Below are 19658 nucleotides of genomic sequence, written 5' to 3'. Positions count from 1 at the left end.
GAAATGGCCCATAAATACCTCTTCTGGACAGTTAGGTGGACAAGGCAAACGTTTTCCTTCTTTTAATGTATTCACAAGTCTTGTTACTGTCATCTGGCCATGAGTTGGGCCTATCATTTTCAGGAACAACTATGTAAAATAAAACCAAACAAAATATTTTACTTTGTACATATTTATATAAACACCAGATAGATTAAGGTAAAATTTCTAGAACTGGAAATTAAAACAATAAAAAGGCTTTAAAAATCAAAGTCCAAGACAATTTTCCTTTCCATTGTAACACACTGATTGGATTCCATTTAAGAATGAAACTTACAAAGCAGAAGGATGGACACATTTTAATTGGGTGCTAGATTCAAACCAAGGACAAGTAAGACTTACCGCCATGGGACTGGAATCTGAATCACAGTAAGTAAGCAGCTCGTGCAGAGTTACTCCAAAAGACCAGACATCAGAGGCAATATAAAACTTACACTGAATTAAACATTCTGGAGCATACCTGAAAGAAAGCAGAACTTGAAACTTCATTTCCTGGGAAGGCTATTCCAAAAAGCATTAGAGTAACTCAGAAAAATCAGCTCTCTGGTTTTTCTTGGAATTTAATATTCTAAGACATTTAAGTGTGTATTATGCATCAGTCACACATGTGCTGCTGTGGTGCACATCTGATATGTGGACAGTACCCCTATGGGCTCTCATTACACATTTGCTCCCAGACATCAGTCAGACAAGTCTGTGCTCCTCATTTCACAGAGCATAGGCTCTCCATGGGGAGGGGAGGGGGGGAGGAGGTGATGACGACAGGCCCGGGCTTCATGTGCCTGCAAGCTCAGATTGAGTCAGCAGTGAATTACTGCCCAGTCCTCTTCCAATGTCCGCTGTGTTGGTGAATGATACCCAATTGCCTGAGCCAGAAACTGAGGCATCCCCATATGCAGTCTCAGAAATACTTCTCAAACCTACCCACTTCTCCTAGACCCCACCATCGCTGTCCAAATCACTGTCCTATTCACACCATCACTGGCTCTGGCCAAATTAGACTCCCTGGCTCCAGTCTTGCTCCTCTCCTTCCCACAGTGATATTTTTAAACAGAAGTCCCTGTCCTTAATCCCCCCAGCAGCAACCCAAAGCTCTTAGGATGGAGTCCCAGCTCCATAACTCAGCGTCCAGGGCATTGCCTTAGCAACCGCCAAGACCTCCCTTCGTGATCCAGCCACACGCAGCTGATTCCAGTTCCTAGGATAGCCACTGCTCTGTCTTACTCTTGCCATCATACGTGCCATCTTCTAACCATCTTAACAAACCCCCAGGAATCTTTTAAGGCCTTATTTTAACAGAACTTCCAGAAAACCAAGCCTGAACCCTTTTATGGTTATGGTACCACGAAATTGGCTGCCTCACCCATTAAATTCTAAACTTGGTTGGCTTGTTCACCCTTGTATCTCTAGTACCTGGCACAAAGCAGGGCCTTGATACATATTTCTTTAATGAATAAATGGAGGTTTGGCCTTCGTGGGTGGGAGAGACCCATGTCGTGTCCATACAGGATGTACCTCGTGGTGCCAGTCAGTTCTACAGGACAGCGCAGAGTGGAGACTTTAGCAGCTTCCCCCTTGGATAGTGTTCCAGGCTGAGAGGGGTCAAAGTCGGGGTGTGGCCCACCAACCAGAATACTCTGGTGATTCATGAGAAGATGGCCAAGCTTCTTATGGATTTTTGCTCTGTTATGTCCAGGCTCTACCTGAATCTGCCAATGCCTACTCGTCACCTCTTTCCTGTCACCTTCCTGCCCCCTCCTCCTACCTGCCCTCCAGGCTTCCTCTGCATGGATGTGATTACTCCAGCTGCTAACAGTTTTAAGAACTGTGTCAGAGGAATGCCTTCTCCAGGCAAGATGGAGATGCTGAGCGTTGTGAGATTTCTTCCTTGGAAGATGATGTCCTATGAAGCTCAGGCATTTCTGCGGGTTGCTTTCAGTAAAACAGCTTAAAAGATGTTTCTTGAAGGCAAAAATCAGTCAATTCCAAATGATCTAAGTCTTTTTCTAATCTGGACTAATAAGAGACATAAACATAGCTAGAAAGGACCTATCAGAACAGTGGAAACCCTATGAAGCACTGATGAAATCTGTTTGATTCAGTTACCAAAACACAGGGCTGTCCCGATCGTCCTTGACTGTGTAGTACTCCTTATCAGTTTCAATGGCTTTGGTTAGACCAAAGTCCCCAATTTTCACTTGGTGTTCACTCTCAACAAGGACATTTCTTGCTGCTAAGTCACGGTGAACGTATTGCCGAGAACCCAAATAGTCCATCCCCTGAGGGAGAGAAGAAAAGGCAGAGCACATTGCTGAAGGTCAGTTCAGATTGGATTTTGTATATACCACCACTTCATAACAAAAAAATATATATAAATGTCATTTCATTCACATATCACTTTTTTTTGTTTTTACTTCTTTGCAAAAACAGACCAACCTGATTCCAAGAAATACACATTAAAGAAACCATATTAACAAATCAGTTCACTTTCTTAGCAGAGGCCAATTTTCAATCCAAATCATGCAGAACAAAATAAACTCAGTACAATTACTCGAAAGTTTTCCACTTGCAGCCTAATTACAAACCAATTACCCAGGACAGAGTGCCTGATTTTTAAATTTTTACCAGGCTCTTTTTTTTTTTTTCTTTTTACCTTACAAATCTGAACAGCATATTTTAACTGCTGTTTGAGGTTAATTTTGTTCTTATTCTTTGGAAGATACTCCTTAAGACTTCCCGAAGGCAGAAATTCCATGATGAGCTTAATACCATTTCCTCCTGTTTAGAAAAAAGAAACGAAAAAACAAACAAACCATCAGTACAAGGTTGCCAAAGGAAGGAACTGTGGGAGAGTAAAGGGCACAGGATCTGGAGACAGAAGACCTGAATCGCAGGCACGTTGCTTAACCTCGTAGGTGTCAGAGTCTTGGGATCCTCGGCAGTGAACAGGGTGCCTACCCTAGGGTCATCAGCGCTCACTGAGACAACACAGTGTTCTGCGAACCACTAGGCAAATGATGATTTTTAAAAATTATGAGCCACATCATCTCACTACCAATTTTAAAATATAATACATGAGTACTGTACTGGCTTGTAAAAAAGATACACTTATTAGTAAACACTACTTGCCACCTTGACTTAGAAAACTAGAAAATGAAGTACCCTGCTTAGTGTTGGATCAAAAGAACAGGGAAAGGGGAGGAGTGGGCATCAGTTTCATCTGGTCTCTGTACCCTCGTGTGCAAATATCAGGACAGGGGAAGTCCAATCCCCAGTGTGGGTGTAGCAAGAGCCAAGAGAGACAGTGCTGGAATCACCCCCCGCCTGGGGGGAGGCTGGGCAGCTTTCCCGGCAGCTCTGCAGCTGCTGAGGGGTCCGACAGTGCACACTGCTTCAAAGCCCTCGAGCTCCGGGGGCCGTGAGTTAGCACTCAGGCAGCCCAGATTGAGGCCCAGGGCACTGCCTGCTCAGCACTGGCCTTCATGACCCCAGAAAGTCACTCAGTCTTTAAACCAACCCCACTTTGCACAACATACCGTCTTCTGTGCAGATGCCTTTATACTTCACAATGTTCTCATGATAAAGGTTTCTTAAGATTTCAATTTCCTTCTTCAGATCAGCTATGTGGTTCCCTCCGCTCTCAGGCTTCAGGGATTTGACGGCCACCTGCTCCCCTGTATTGTCCCCCTCAGGGTCATACCTGCAGAGTTCGACCTTCCCAAAGTGGCCCTGGAGGGAAAGATGCACATGCTTGATCAGAGAAGCCCCGGCCTGGGCCAGCAGGACACACTTCAGAGATGAGCCTTGCTCCTTGTGCTGTTCCCCGAAGGCGGGGGTGCACGCACAGTCTGACCTTGCAGGTAGCAAGCTCCTGCAAGTGGGCTCTTCTTCCCCACTTGGCTTACATGCCATCCCTTCTTCTATTACTGAGCTAAGACAAGAAAAGGATCAAGTGACTGGTGAACCAACACATCAATCCCAATTTCCACGAAAGTGTAACCCAAAAGGAAATGGAGGTTATTTCTGGACATGCAGGACAACCCTGGCATTCTTTTGACAGCCCTGGGTCCATGCTACAGGAGGTACCACAATGTGGCTACAAAGAGCAAGGCATGAGGAGTCTTTAGAAGACGTGGATTAGACCCCAGCTAAGCCACCTGCTAGTGATTCGAGCCTGGTCACCCAGTCTTCCGAGCTGGCTCCAGAGGTGCTCAATGTATACGGTGGTAATAAACCCTTGGGGCTGCTGTGAGGAAGCGGGAACACTGTGCCTGCAGAATGCCCAGCACTCGGCCTTGGCACGTGGTGGGTACTCAGGGGGGCACAGCCTTTATTAACTACAGAAAATCTGTATAAAGATGCCAATTCCAGTAGCTTCTCTAGTCACATTTACTGTCAGGAAACTGCCATTCAAGGTCCAGAGGAAAAGCTAAAATTCTATTTTGGTGTTCTGTGAAATAAATCCATCCCTCATTTAAGCAGCCTCACAGGATATGTATTCCCAGAAAAGTGAGAGGTAGGGACGTTTCTATTTCCACTATATCTATATCCATCCCCCATGGATGGATCCCCCCCTTTTCATTCTCTTTGTCCCTTAGAGACCAAGTCTCCCGAGGGAGCTGATCAATGTCCTGTGTGCGTGGACAGGCTGCCACCGTGTGTCAAATGGAAAAACACACAATCCTTAAGAAAACACAGTAAGATGCTTTCTCTTTATAAACTTTGACCCAAAATGAGAGAGAATGGAGAGCAGCTTTAGATATCCATAGAGGTGAAGTGGTCAGCAGGGACTCGAGTATAACTTGCCTCTCCCAAGTCACGGATCCTCTTTAAGAACCGCTTTTCAAAATGTGTGGGATCCACTTCAGTTGCTGGCTTTTTTTCTGATACGATGTCTGGATCTAACAGAAGAGAAAAGAAAACATGTTAAAAAGGAGTGATTGCCCCTCACAGGCTCCTTGTTATCCCTCCCTCCCCCAGGCATTGGCTGGTCCTGGTTAAACAGCTCAAGGCAGAGTCTTACTCTGCTCCTCCAGCTTATTGATGTCTCTCATGATGGCTCGGAAGAAGGGTCTCTGGTTGGGGTCGTAGTTCATGCAGCGGGTCATAAGGTCAGCTAGCTCCTTACAAGACGGGGTCACTGGCCTGCACCGGCTTTCATAGAACCTCTCTTTCTGCAAAGAGGAGGACCACATGAAAGAAACCAAAGGAACCGCCCACAAACCTTTTAGCCCCAGGTTAGAAGGAGTTACCTAACAATCCCTAATTTAATTCCCAACAGCTTTGCTTAAAAGGAGATGTCATAAACGTGGGTGCTAATGCTGCCTTTCTCTAGCTGTGGGAAATCTTAGTCCTGGATACTAAAATAATCCGAATTCAAGGAAAACAGGCAGTATATCCCACCCAGTCCCAAATAAGCTGTATTCCAGCAAAGTCATGCAACCTTCTGGAATATGATTTGGCAACATGTGTAGCAAGCTTCAGATTCTTCAAACTCTCATTAATTGCAATTATTGAACGACTCAGAAATAAGTCAGATAGAAACAAAGATTTATGTTTAAAGATATTCCCTGCAGAATTAGATAGAGCATTACAAATTTGAAAACAACCTCAATGCCAAATATAAAATTAGTTAAATAAATCAGAGTTTAATGAAACAATGAACTCTTACATCAAATTAGTAAAAACTGTAAGACTTATTTAATCGTATAGCAAAGTACTCACAACATTAAATGAAAAAATATACAACATTAAATGAAAAAATAACTGTATCTAGCATGGTCCCAAGTTTGTTTAAAAAAGAGAGATATAAACAGACTGGAAGACAATATGCCAAAGTGTTAAATATTAGTTAGGGGTGACCAGAATATAGTGATTAATAATTTCTTTTTTAAAAATAGTTTTCTCTGTTTTCTAAATTCTCATCAACAGGGTTAATACTTTAAAATTCTGAAATGAATAATTGATGCCCTTTTAAAAAAATTAAGTGAATTTGCTACACTTTAGGCTCTGGTCTGTAGCTAACTCTCAAGGGTACTAGTTTCTCTTCTGGTCCCTGTGGGTCCTAGGGTTGGGTGGAGGCAGGCCCCAGAGGAGAGGAGGAAGATGGGTTGGAATTAAGGAGCTGAGAGCTCCCTCTGCCTTGGAGTGTCTCTCACTGTTCCAGGCTCCAGCAGAGCCAGGGGGAAAGGTCGCCCAACCCACCCAAGGGTACCTGGGAGAAGAGACAGACCCTCCTTTATCAAAGGCACAGACCTTTCCTTACACCATCTCCGTATTCTGCTCAGTCCTGGGTACACAGAAGGTGCTCAATAAATACTGACTGACAGCAAAGGGTATGCTGTTTTGTTTCCAAGGAAGTTAAAAATAAAATGACTCCCAGAAGCCCCAGCTGAAGATCCTAAATACAGATCTATGGATGTGACGGTTTCTCTGTTGGTTTTAGCTTAACTCCTCTTTCCCAAGTCCTGCACCATGTTTACCTGGCAAAAGGCTAACAGGTTACAGGTTTTCTCGCCTCTTGGGTATCTCCTCCACGTGCCCCCTCCACTCTGGATCCTCACCGCCACTTCCTGGTTCAGGCCGTGGCCACTGAGAGCCTCAGAGCAAGAGGCCTCTCCTCACTCAGCCTGTCCATCCAACCACCATCCAGATGAGCTGCGCCCAGTCTGGCCTCCGAGCACCTGGCTCCCCACCCAAACCCTTCAGTGTCCCACATCACCCCAGTAAAACTCTGAAGCCTGGCATTCAGGGTCTCTACACAATCCGACCTCAAAGGACCCTTCCCACCTTTTTACCTGTCATTCCTCTCCACACTCCAGGCAAATGAAACCACTCACTGCTCCCTGTAGACAACTGAAATGCCACCCTCCCTTGGACTTTGATCATTCCCTCCCAGCTAAAAGTGATGCCTGCCTCTCTAAACACACAAGACACATCCCAATAATCAAATCAGTGAGTTGGGATCAGTGGTCCTTCACTGTAACTTTCACTACTTTATCCCTTTGGAGTTAGAGCCTCCACTAGCTTTCTGCAAGTGAACATAAGAAAGGGTCAGCCTCGAAATTTTGCATTCTAGCTAAGGAAGCCGGGCCTTGGGCCGCCTGCAAGTGTAATGACACTGCCCTACCCAACATGCAGGGCTCTTAAGGTGATGATTTCAGATATTATGTGTGGAATCCTTATCGCTGTTTTAGCCCAACTCTCCTACTACACCCTAAGGTCCTCAAGGGTAGGAAAGGCCTGTGTCTGTTTCATTGTGAACCCCCAGCTTTAACTTAGGACAACGCCTGGTACACAGAAGGAACTCAATAAATATCTGGGTGTTAATTTTGCAATGCTATAGTGATCTATTGAGCACACATTGTGTACCTGGGACTCTACACGCATTATTTACTTAATCTTCACAACAACCGTGCAAAGGAGGTATTATTTATTCCCATTTTACAGATGATGAAACCAAGGCCCAAGGAAATTAAGTAACATTTGCGAGGTCACACAGGCAGTAAGCTTGTGGAGGAGAGTCAAACCCGTGCCCGTCTCCTCCCACAATATGAGGCTTCCTGATAACTCCTGAGACACCCATGAGTGTCCAAGGGGTCCTCACTCAGCTCACACCCTGGAAAGCAACTCACCTCAATCAGTGTCTTGTCTTTCAAGGGGATCTCGCCATTGTAGCAGATTTCCCAGAGTGTGGTTCCAAAGCTCCACTTGTCAGCGGCCACACTCAGGTTCTTGGAGTCTTCAACACACTCAGGAGCGATCCATGGGATTCGTTCTATGCACTCTGGAAAAGACAAGAAACATTTACAGATCAGTTTCTGCAATCACCTGGGGGAGTATATCACTGCCATTGCAGCAAGAACTGGGAGTTAACAAAGAAACTCTTTCAAGTAGTGTTTTCCAAACATGGACCATGGTTGCCCTGGTCCTGCAGGGAGTTTGTTAAAGGGGCGGTTTTCCAGGTCCCATAGCCCTGGCCCTTCCAATGCATCTGTCTGAGTCAGGGCCTGCAGCTGTGTCTGTTTAACACAAACTCCCCAAGAAGGTCGTGTGAGTCAGTCTTTGAAACTTTGGCCTCAGAAACAGCAAAGCACCCCAGGGTGGAAGCCAACACCCTGGGGAGGGAGAACAGGGGGGCACATGGACAAAGGCTTAAGAAAGAGAAGGCTGGGGAGAAGAGGCCGACAGATGCAGAGCGGGCATGGGCTTACCCCCATGCTCTGCATATCACCCTGCAAGGGCCCAGGGGTGCACTGGTATCCCACGTATGACCTACAGGTAGAGTATGACCTGTGCGGCACTGCTTACAGTGTCTCAGCTCCCAGGTCTGCCCTCTCCTTTGGAGTCCTCAACTCATGATGACCTCATTCAAAGAGAAGCTGCAAGACCACAGCAATTGCTAAGGTGCCTCCCCAAACTGCTCACTAACTACAGTGGATTTCTTGTTTTGTTTTGTTTTTAATTTTTATTGGAGTATAGTTGCTTACAGTGGATTTCAACACAAACACAGGTAGGACCCAGGTCCCACTCCTCCTGACACATCTCTGACCACCCCAGACCCTCGACCTCCCCTTGAACAAGGTGCTGCCCCAGCACCTTAAACACAGCTCCTTCATCGCAAGACCAGACCTGCCCCAGCTGAGTTGTGTTTCTCCTACTGCATAGTCAGCTCCTTGAGGGCAGGGACCGACCCTCCCACGCCTGACATCTCCCCTGCCCCCAGGGCTGGGCAGGAGCACAGATGCCTTTTGCAGAAGTGTGCTTTCTAAAATGAGGCAGAACCCCAGCCCAGCCCCCTTCCCTGCTGGCCTGGCCCTGCCTCAGGGTTGGGGGAAGGGGATGGGTGGGGCAGGAGACGGGAGGGAGGGAGGGAGGACACACCTTGCCTGGACAGCACAGTCACGGGGATGCCGGGGTCACTGAGCTTGATGAAGGGGCCGCACTCGCTGTCAGTGCCCTCGCGGGCCAGGAGGAGGTTTTTAGTGCACACGTTCCCGTGGACCAGATCTTTATCCTCCTGCAGAGTGAAAAGGCAGGGCTCAGCAAAGTTGCCCATGGAGCTGCCCTCCTTCCCACGGTCTCTCCTGTTTCCCACAGGTCACAATCCACATTCCCCAGCCCCAGCCAGACCCGGACAGCTTAGCTCTCCCGATGATGATCTGTGTGACTCAGGCACATCATATTACGTCCCTTTGCTCCAGTTCCCTCATCAGTGAACCAGGGATAACAATGGAGCATGCCTCATAGGGCTTTTGTGAGAATTAAAGTGATTATCAGAGCCTGAAAAACACCTGAACAGCTGAACCATGGTAAGCACTCAATAAATGTGAGCTACTATTGATGCTAATAGTTTCATTCACTCATTCAACAAGTACTGTAATATTTCTACTCTTATCATACACTGCAGTATGGAAGTCAGTCCTCTGAAGTGATAAAAATTTCCCTCTAAGCACGATTCATACGTAAGCACACACAACAGCCCACGATGATGGCTTTCACTAAGCACCAGGCACACCTGTGTTTAGGTGCAGAGCCCAGGCCCTCCAGCCTGCTTGGCTGGTACCTCCTTCCTGCCTCCCCACATTCTGGTTCCTGATGGGGACCACCACAGACATCAGAACATACTTACCAAGTAACTCAGAGCGCTGGCCAGCTGTTTGGCAACTTTGAACTTCCAGGGTGTGGTGAGGACATCACTTTTCCGGTGCATGAAGAGATCCAGGGGCCCCCCCTCCACAAACTCTTCCACCATGATATCTACAAACACAAAAACAGCCACACCTGCAACCTTCTGTCCATCTGGGACAGCACCCTCCCTCATCCCCTTGCGAGAGCTCACTTTAACGGCTGGTACTCCGCCTGGGGGTGCCAATGGTAGAGTGCTTCAGAGTCGGACAGGCCTGGGTTCAAGCCCTGCCTGGAGCTCCTTCTACTCTGACTCTCTGGGCAAAGAACTCAGCTAGCTCACTCACTCCCCACCTCCCGAGTCTAGCACAACGTGGGGCCCAGAGCTGGCAAGAAGTAAACACTCAAGAAATTCGTGAAAAACAGATGGGATCTAGTTCCATGTCCACTATTAACTCAAGCAAGCGACCTGCTCAGTACTTTGAGTTCCCTGATTGCAAAAAGGAAAGCAAGAAGCCTGGGCGACATGAGGAGGGTATCAGCTCCCACTCATCTTCACAGCAACCACGCTCCCTGGCCAGGGCCGACTTCCCCTTCCAAAGAGAATACACTTACTCTCCACGTCTCGTACACAAACGCCGTAGAGGTACACGATGTGTTTATGGGAGACCTGTCTCATCATGCTGGCTGCCTCAAAGAAGGCCTGTGGGAGAAAAGGACAAAGAAATGTCAAGGGCCGGCCTCCACTGGTCTGATCCTAAAGGGGCTCAGCTGAGGGGAAAGTCAGTGGATCCCAGGAAAGGTCACCACTGTCCTCATCCCAAGCCCTGAAACTACTCCCCTGGCCTCAACTACCCAGAGGCACTGCCAAGCCTCAACTGTGAGGGCCATCTAGCTGGGACATAGGACTCATTTAGAAAACCTAATAGGATGCAGAGCCAGGCTGGCGGGAGAGGCTGACTGACAACGTCCCCGTTCGATACGCATGTCCACCACTTCCTCTTCCTTCAAACTTTGGGAAATAGCAACGTTTGACACTATATTAGAATAAAAGGAAAACCAAGGCAGCAGATGTCTGTCGAGACTTGGCTTTATCACTCCCTAACAGTTTGTGGGATCCGGGGTAAGTCATTTTACTGCTCTGGGCTTTACTTTCCCAGACGCTGAAGTGACAGCCTGGACTGCATGAGGCACTTTGAGACCATTCAGCTAGAGTCTGGGGCTCCACGGCATTGCCACATGGACCTCTAGGAAGGAAACGGAAGAGAGTGGGACGGACAGGGAGGGACAGGCCCAAAATCAGGGCAAAGGCTCTTCTTAGCCCACTGTGCTCTACTGGCTCCAGAAATGAGGGAGGGGAGAGGGCGGGGTTATGAGGAAGACACTTGCCAGAGAAATGTCCCTGTGGCTGGGGTCTAAGACTTTGAGGATCACTTTTATTCTCTTCTCTTCGGAAGTTCCTTCGTCATCCTTGTAATCCGTGAGGGTCCCAGAGTAGATGTGTGTCCGCGTGCCTCTCCCAAGGTGCTCGCCCTGAAGGAGGAGGCAGGAGGTTAGGGTGACCACCCCCTGGGGCTTCAGTGGTGCCAGAGTCTGGGACGGAGTCCTCAGTGGGAACGCACATCAGCAGGGATGGGGCAACGGCAAAGGGGCCCCAGGAGCTCAAGCCTCTCCAGTGCCTGGTCCTGTCAGGCCTCCAGAGGAAACAAAAAGCTACTTGGCCAAACACAGCTGCGGCACTCCCTGGGCCCCAGGAAACAATCCTCATATTCTCTGAACAGCAACCCGCTATCTACCTCCAAGAACAGCCTGGGGCCGAAACATAACCCTGACCTTTCACAAAACTTCCAAGAGTGCCATCAAAAGCCACCAACATCAGCCCCCACTAGGCCTCCAGAACAGTCTCAGAGAGGACCTCCCTCCCCCCTCCCCCAGGAGGCTCCTGCACTCACAGGCTGGGATACAAAGAGAACAGGCTTGTGAGCCCTACTGCTTGCTGGCCTTTTAACTTAGAGACCTCCTTTCATCACGCTCAATCGGCACCCACTTTCTGTAAACGGGTTAACAATGTACCTGCCTCGTAGGGTTGGTGTAAGAATCAAATGAGGAACTAGGTAGAACAGCTCCTGGAGCACAGTGGGTAGAAGCCAATCCACTGGGCCAGTGCGTTTTGTCTGATCGCCCTCTCACACCTAAACTATTCATTTTCTATCCATCTACCTGATGCATGGGGGCACATGTGCATGCTTTCAAATCAGTGATACAATTTATACATGCATATGCCCTAGCAATCCCCAGAGGAAGGTGATGTGAAGACAGAGGCAGAGGCTGGAGGGACAGGCCTCAGTTTCCCCACATATGAAAAGGGATAATAAAACCAAATGAGCAGCATAAGAACTAAGAGATCATCTGCTCAAGGCCCCGAACATATAATGATCTGTCTCTAAGGCCCTTCCAGCTTACGCTTTAATAATTATGGCTTAAATACTCTTAATGTTTGAAAATCAAAACGTGATTCATGAAACTCAGGCACTGTCAAGCTATTGACATTAACCCCACAAAACTTATTATTTGGAGTTCTATTATTCTATTATCCTAGGACCGCCTATAAATGCAGAAAATGCACTGGCTGACTCCCTCAGCTGATTTCTGTCTCCCTCAAGAATGTACACAATCGTTAATTGGGTATATGAATTTGCACAAACACCACCATTTGTCATCTGTCATAGCAGAATGGTGATACATCCGCCCTGTCTACTATATCCTGGCAAGGTCCTGTGACTATTCATTAAAGCTGCATGTGTCATGAAGCGATACATCAAGATTATGGGAAGTTGCGTTCCCAGAACATCCCACAAAAGCCATATGCTTTCAGAATAATTACTCTTCCTCAGAAAGGGTGCTTATTCCAGGGCCAAGTCATGGATGGTACTGTGCTGTCAGGATTCCACAGCAACCCAGAGGCCCCTGCGTGTACCACCTCAGCCTCCCTCCATGCTGCTCCTTCTGCCTTTGTCTAGCGCTTGTTCATCCTCTGCTTTGATGCCACTTCCCCCAGGAAGCCACCGCTGTCCCCCCAAGACTAGGTAGGATGACCATCTGACAGTCCCACATCCTGCCATACTTCCCTACTTAGGGCTTGTCTCCCGGTGGTATAATTATCTGCTTAAGATAGACGAGAGTCTGCCTCGCCCACCGGACTGTGTGCCTGCCGAGGGTGGCAGTCATGCCTGGCATGGGCAACTGCTCAATCACTGTTGGCTAAATGAACGCTGGAGGTGCAGAGGGTGGTAATCTGCCCAGAGACTCAAGGGCAAGGACAGAAGGAAGACCCCAAGTACATGTCAAGTTCCAGGCAGAAAAGAGGCTGGGGTACTGCGGATTTGCGATTTTAATCTCTGGACACAGCTCTCAAAACCACCCGAGGGACAGAACAGTAAGATCTGGCCCTCAGGCCCTCAGTGAAGCATTTACGTAAGTGAAGCGAGGCACTTGCAGCTGTGGACTTCCACTCCCTCAAAACCTCCCCAACAATTTCAGGGACTGGCTTCAAAAAGTAAATGAACAAGGCAACCCCACGCTTGCCACCCTCCGCCAGGCTCCTCAATGACAAGTGAGCCCACGATTTCCCCTCCAACACCTCCAAGGTGGCGCAGCCCCTGCCGGGCAGTAAGAGGCCTATGTGGCTTCCTTCCCTCCCAGGCTGCTGACACACCGCCTCCTTAGCCTCCCCGGCCCGCGTGTGGCTCTGTGTAAGGGGCTGGGGAGGTGGATGCAGAACGGAAAGTGGGGGTTCCCTGGGCCGCACACCCTAGCAAGGCCCAAGGGCAGCTACGAGGGAAACTGGGCCTGCCTAAGGCTGCAGAATCTGGGCAAAGGCCGGGACACTGGTCTGAGGGATCTGATTCTCAAGACAGTTCTCCTCCAGGGTGCATCTCCTGCTCCCTCACTGTGCTCTGTGTGCCCCCAGCTTTGCTCCTTCTGGAAACGTCATCAGAAAGCCCAGGACTGAAATTCAGAAGTGCTTTTTCACACAGGATGTTTTGGGACAATGAGGGTCATCAGCCCATACTCCCCCGTGGAGACCTGTCAGCATTCCCACCAAGTTCTCCATCTACTTCTACCTGCAGAAGACCAGGCATGGAAGGTCCCTATTACCCTAGATAACCCTACATAACTTGACTAACCCAGCTCTTTCAAGGAGAAAGCCTCTAGGGCGCATCAGCAAGGCTGGGATGGACAGCAGGGAACTGGCTGACCAGCTGTACCTATGAAGGGGAAGTCTTGTTCTTTTTCCACCAGGGTCTCCCCAAACCCGACTTCATCCTCCCCACATTCCCCAGGCTTTTCTGCTGTGGGAAGGCAGGACCAGGGCTGGATCTGCAGCAGTGACTCACCTGCATAATATCTTTCTTGAGGATCCGATCAAAACTCAGCTGGCTCATGGGGTAGACAGGCTGCCACTCCTGGGCTTTCTTGGTGGCCACCAGCAGATTGGAGATTTCTATGGAAGAGAGAGGAGAAGTCTGAGCAGAGCAGCGAAGGTCTAAGGTCCCAGTCGGCCAACATCTGCTGGGCCATGGGCTTGCTGAATACATACTTGTGCATTTGTTGGTTCAGTCATTCAACAAATATTTACTAAGTACTTGATTCCCACCCTCCAGGAGCTCACAGGCTAATAACAGAGCCAATACGAAACAAATAATCAACCAATCAAAATCTGTGCAGCTACTCTTAAAGGGCAGGTACAGGCACTCCAGGGTTGACACAGCAGGATCCGTCCCAGTAAAAGAGGTCAGGGGAGGAAATGAAATGTTAAAAGCTGAGAACGGAAACTCCAAGAACGTAGGCCCTGTGTCCATCTTATTTCCTGCTCTACCTCCACAGCCTGGTACACAGTAGGCACTCAATAAATACTTGTTAAATGTGTAAATGAATAATCAGGGTGTGGGCTGAAGGATGAGAGCTAAGGATGGAGGAAGCACTTTGGGAGTGACGGGAACCAAAACTGGGGGGTGAAAAACACAGGTTTTGTGAGGAACAGGGCGGGTGACCCCAAAAGAAGGTCACGCCTGAGCCTCTCTGGGCTCCCAGCAGCACCTGACAACAAGGAGGCACTTACTAAATCCTGGCTGAATGTACAGATTTTGAGCAGACCATCCCCTAGATTCTACTGATTCAAACAGCAAACCAAACCCATTACAAAATCTGCCGAGCAGAGTCAGCACAGGTGGCTAACTGGGAATTTATAATCCACGGAAGCTGCCTTCCCACCATGGAGCCACTGCAAGCTCCAAGGCTATCATGAGGGAAGAAAGCACCTTCCAGATTCGAACTAGTAGTGCGAGTATTCTAGGAGCCCCTGAAGGTTCTTATGTGTTCATTCACTAGCTGCGAGTACCGGGTCCCTACAGTGAGCCAAGTGACTCAAATCCTCACTACCCTGCAAGGCAGGGTTTTTCTTTTGTTTTTTTCAGCTCATATTTTCTGACTGCTTTCTCTGTGCCAGGCACTGTCCTAAAGAGCTTTATACACATTAGCTCCTTTGTCCTTATGACAATCCTATGAGATACACTTATCCCCTTTTATAGATCAGAAAAACAGATTCAGAGCCATTAAACCATTTGCCCACAGTCAGGCTTAGGATTCATGCTGCATTCAGGGCTGGCTCCAGTCTCTTACCTCCACAGACAGCATGCCTGGCCCTAGTGGGGGGTACAAATCTGGGAGCCAAAAACTGGTTCCGATACAGACTCCCTTGTTATCATATCCTGGTACTCCCTTTTTCAGAGTCTCCTCTCTTTCATTCTGTTATCCTGACTCCACCCTGTTACCTGGGTAAAATCAGGTTCAAACAGGCAACTCAGGACTGCCCTGATGGAGAAAAGACATCAAGAAAGGGTCACTTGAATGGTGCCCGCAGGGAAGGGTCTGGGCAATAGAGCCATCGAGGAAATCAGGAGGATGGGAACAGGGACCATTTATGGGCTGATTATTTGCATGGCCACTTCAGGAAACATGGCACTAGGGTCAACTGTGTGAGCGGGGAAAGCTGTTAAACCTCCATGAAATCTGTTTCCTCACTAGAAAAATGGGGGACACAGTCATGCCCCTTGTTGGACTGCTGTGAGGGATAAACGAGATGACGCACGTGAAGGGCTCACTTCAGTCCCTGGTGTGAGGTGACTGCCCCATAACCAGCAGCCACTGTGACTGTGACCAGTGTTACATCTGTTAGCACCGTCATCCTTGCCGTACCAGCCGGTTCCTGAAGCCTTGGCAATAATCTACAGCAGTCCTCAGTGTCAGAGCTGGACAGTGTAGAAATCAAGCTCCAAGCTTGACTCCATGAATGAGGACATGAGAGGATCAGTGGCAACTGGTCAGTAGGTCCTGTGGGCCTCTATCTCCTTCTTAACATGGTCACCCTCAGATTTGGAGAAGGGCAGTGGGGCTGGGCAATGCACAAGAGATGTGGACTTTCTTGACTGTCACACCCACTCTGAGTGGCCACCTCCTTTTTATTTATTCCATGAGGAGTTTCTTGGTTGCTTTTTCAAGTGTGAAACCCAGGTTGGGGTCCGGCCATCAGAAGCCTGTGCTCAGAAGGGCCGAGGCACTGAGGAACCCAAAATGGCATTCCCTTTAGTTTTCATGATTTCACCACTTCTCTAATTTGCAGGTGAGGGAAGACAGAGGGCTTCTGAGGGCCTATGTGAAAAAGCCGCACACACAGGGCTTAGTCTTGCTCTCCCATCCACAGCACCCTTATCCCCAGGGTCAGGAGAACTGACCCTCACCCCGGAGTCTTGGGCTGATGACTGCACCTGTAACTTTGCAGAGTGTTATGTAGGGGAAAGAGTTGGGGTCAGAAGACGTGAGTTCAAATCCCCATGCTTCCTCTAACTACCTAAGTGATCTTGGATAAGTATAATGGATAACAACATACTCTGGATTGTTCTGAGGATTAAATAACTTAAAACATGAAAGAACCTCAAACAGTGCCTGGCAAATTTAAGAATTACTCACATGATAGTAGCCATCATGATCATCATTATTAGTTACTGCTACTCTTTTTTTTTTTCTTTTTCTTTTTGTTTTTTTTTTTTACTGCTACTTTTACTGTAACTACTAGTGATACTACCATCTGTGTGGTTTTGAGCAAGTCAGTGAACATCTCTGATCCTCAGTTTCCTCATTTTTATAATAGCTACAAAGAGCTATTGTGCAGATTTTTTTTTAATGCAAATATGCACATAAACTGCTTGGGACTAGCAGGTACCCACCAATACGGTAGCTACTGCTGTAATTATTCACTCAACAGACATTAGTGAGCACCCATTCTGTGCTGGGCACTGCACTTCCTATGAATCATCGTGGTGAGACCCAGATCCTGTCTTAAGAGTTTATAATCAAGTGGAGAGACAAACACTGAACACATTCAGTGCAGAGTTCCAGGAGCCTCAACAGAAGCCGTGTGAGAAGGGTTCAATTCTGTTCCTGTGCTTCTCCCACCACAGCCACTGGTTTTCAGCTCTGGGCCAGCAGGGGTGGCATCTACACCAGAAACCTCCCCAGCTAATCCCAGCACAGAAATCACATCCCCGTCTCTGAACTGCTGCTACCTTCCCGCTTCCTGTGGCTGCTGTTCTCCATTTCCTAAGCTTCACCCAGAGCCCACTAATCCCTAGGAAAGTAAAAACCGCCTCTAATATCTGGAAGGAGAGATGATGTGAGTAAATGGGGCTGGTGGGCTCTAAGGTTATAGTGCACTCTGAGGTCTCACAGCCAAGTGGCAGATGTGTTTTTACCTTTGCAGAATATCTTCAAGCACAAAAACAAAGGCTGCAGTTACTCCCCAAGGCTGGCAGGAAACCCTATCTGAGCAACAAGAACACAAAGTCTTTCCTCTTTCACCAAGTTCAGTGACAGTGTCTTACTGGGAGACCAGAAAGTGATTCAAACATCAAGAACCCAGGCCCCTTTTTGTGCTGGTGTTGCTTCTTCTGCCCACCCCTGTCATAAAGACTCACAGATGCATTCTGTTATAAGACAGTCTCCTCAGAGTATCTTCGACCACACTTGCCAGGGCCTCAGGAGCAACTGCGCTGCCCTTTCCTTGAGGCCTGACTTCTTCTAAGGGAAGGATCTGACATGTGGAGGGCAGTACCTTGTGGCAGAGAAACATCAAAAAACCCCACCAGGGGCTTCCCTGGTGGCGCAGTGGTTGAGAGTCTGCCTGCCAATGCAGGGGACACGGGTTCGTGCCCCGGTCCGGGAAGATCCCACATGCCGCGGAGCGGCTAGGCCCGTGAGCCACAACTACTGAGCCTGCACGTCTGGAGCCTGTGCTCCGCAACCAGAGAGGCCGCGACAGTGAGAGGCCCGCGCACCGCGATGAAGAGTGGCCCCTGCTCTCCGCAACTGGAGAAAGCCCTTGAACAGAAACTAAGACCCAACACATCCAAAAATAAATAAATAAATTAATTAAAAAAAAAAAAAACCCCACCAGTATCTGACACTGGGGGAAGACCTGGCACTCAAACCCCTTTGACCTTGGCCTTCAATGAGGCCCACTTCACTTCTCCACGCCTCAGTTTTCTCTTCTATAAGATGGGACCCTTGATCAGGTGACCCCTACGTGTCCTTCCAGTTCTCACATTCTAAGAGGTGATGAATCCACCTGCAGGACATCAATGACACTGTTGGTGGGGCTTAAAAAAGAGTAGCTAATCACTGGGGAATTCTACCAAACATACAAAGAAGAACTTATACCGATCCTTCTCAAACTCTTCCGAAAGACTGAAGAGGAGGGAACACTCCCAAAGTCATTCTATGAAGCCACCATCACCCTGATACCAAAACCAGACAAAGACACCACCAAAAAAGAAATTACAGGCCATTATCTTTGATGAATATAGATGCAAAAATCCTCAACAAAATATTAGCAAATGTAATCCAGCAACACATAAAAGGATCACACCCCATGATCAAGTTGGACTCATCCCAGAAGGACAAGAATGGTTCAACAAACACAAATCAATCTATGTGATACACCACATCAACAAAAGAAAAGACAAAAACCACATGATCATCTCAACAGATGCAGAAAAAGCATTTGATAAAATTCAATCTCCATTCATGATAAAAACTCTTACCAAAATGGGTACAGAGGGAACATATCTCAGCATAATAAAAGCTACTTATGACAGACCCACAGCCAATATAATACTCAACAGTGAAAAGCTGAAAGCCTTCCTGCTAAAATCTGGAACAAGACAAGGATGCCCACTCTCATCACTTCTATTCAACATAGTATTGGAAGTCCTAACCACAGCAATCAGACAAGAAAAAGAAATAAAAGGTATCCAACTTGGAAGGTAAGAGGTAAAACTCATTATATGCAGAAAACCTGAAAGACTCCACACAAAAACTACTAGAACTGATAAACAAATTCAGCAAGGTAGCAGTATACAAGATAAACATACAGAAATTGGTTGCACTTCTTTACACTAACAATGAAATATCAGAAAGGGAAAGTTAAAAAACAATCCCTTTTAAAATCACATTAAAAAAATACTTAGGAATAAACCTGACCAAGGAGGTGAAAGATTTACACACTGAGAACTATAAAATATTGATAAAGGAAACTGAAGATGATTCAAAAAAATGGAAAGATATCCCATGCTCTTGGATTGGAAGAATTAATATTGCTAAAATGGCCGTACTACCCAAAACAATCTACAGATTTAATGCAATCCCTATCAAATTACCCATGACATTTTTCACAGAACTAGAACAAATAATCCTAAAATTTATATGGAACCACAAAAGACCCAGAATTGCCAAAGCAATCCTGAGGAAAAAGAAGGTGGAGGCATAACCCTCTCATACTTCAGACAATACTACAAAGCTACAGTAATCAAAACAGCACAGTACTGGCACAAAAACAGACATATGGATCAATGGAACAGAATAAACAACCCAGATGT

General features: G+C 47.5%; 1 protein-coding gene across 3 annotated transcripts in view; it reads right to left on the bottom strand.

Annotated features, from left to right (window-relative positions):
- JAK1 (Janus kinase 1) overlaps positions 1-19658 on the bottom strand; it is a 143723-nt gene that overhangs the window by 2165 nt on the left and 121900 nt on the right. For all 3 annotated transcript variants that reach the window (XM_082356600.1, XM_082356602.1, XM_082356601.1), the window contains 13 exons: positions 14064-14170; positions 11056-11199; positions 10282-10369; positions 9671-9798; positions 8923-9058; positions 7674-7825; positions 5063-5213; positions 4846-4940; positions 3576-3768; positions 2693-2817; positions 2146-2318; positions 382-499; positions 19-129 (listed from right to left, as the gene is read on the bottom strand). In XM_082356600.1, coding sequence (XP_082212726.1) covers positions 19-129; positions 382-499; positions 2146-2318; positions 2693-2817; positions 3576-3768; positions 4846-4940; positions 5063-5213; positions 7674-7825; positions 8923-9058; positions 9671-9798; positions 10282-10369; positions 11056-11199; positions 14064-14170 — 1721 coding nt within the window. The remainder of the gene's footprint in view (positions 1-18; positions 130-381; positions 500-2145; positions 2319-2692; positions 2818-3575; positions 3769-4845; positions 4941-5062; positions 5214-7673; positions 7826-8922; positions 9059-9670; positions 9799-10281; positions 10370-11055; positions 11200-14063; positions 14171-19658) is intronic.

Source organism: Balaenoptera borealis (assembly GCF_965194805.1).
Source record: "Balaenoptera borealis genome assembly, chromosome: 1".
NCBI lineage: Eukaryota > Metazoa > Chordata > Mammalia > Artiodactyla > Balaenopteridae > Balaenoptera > Balaenoptera borealis.
This window is presented reverse-complemented; position numbering and strand designations above follow the sequence as displayed.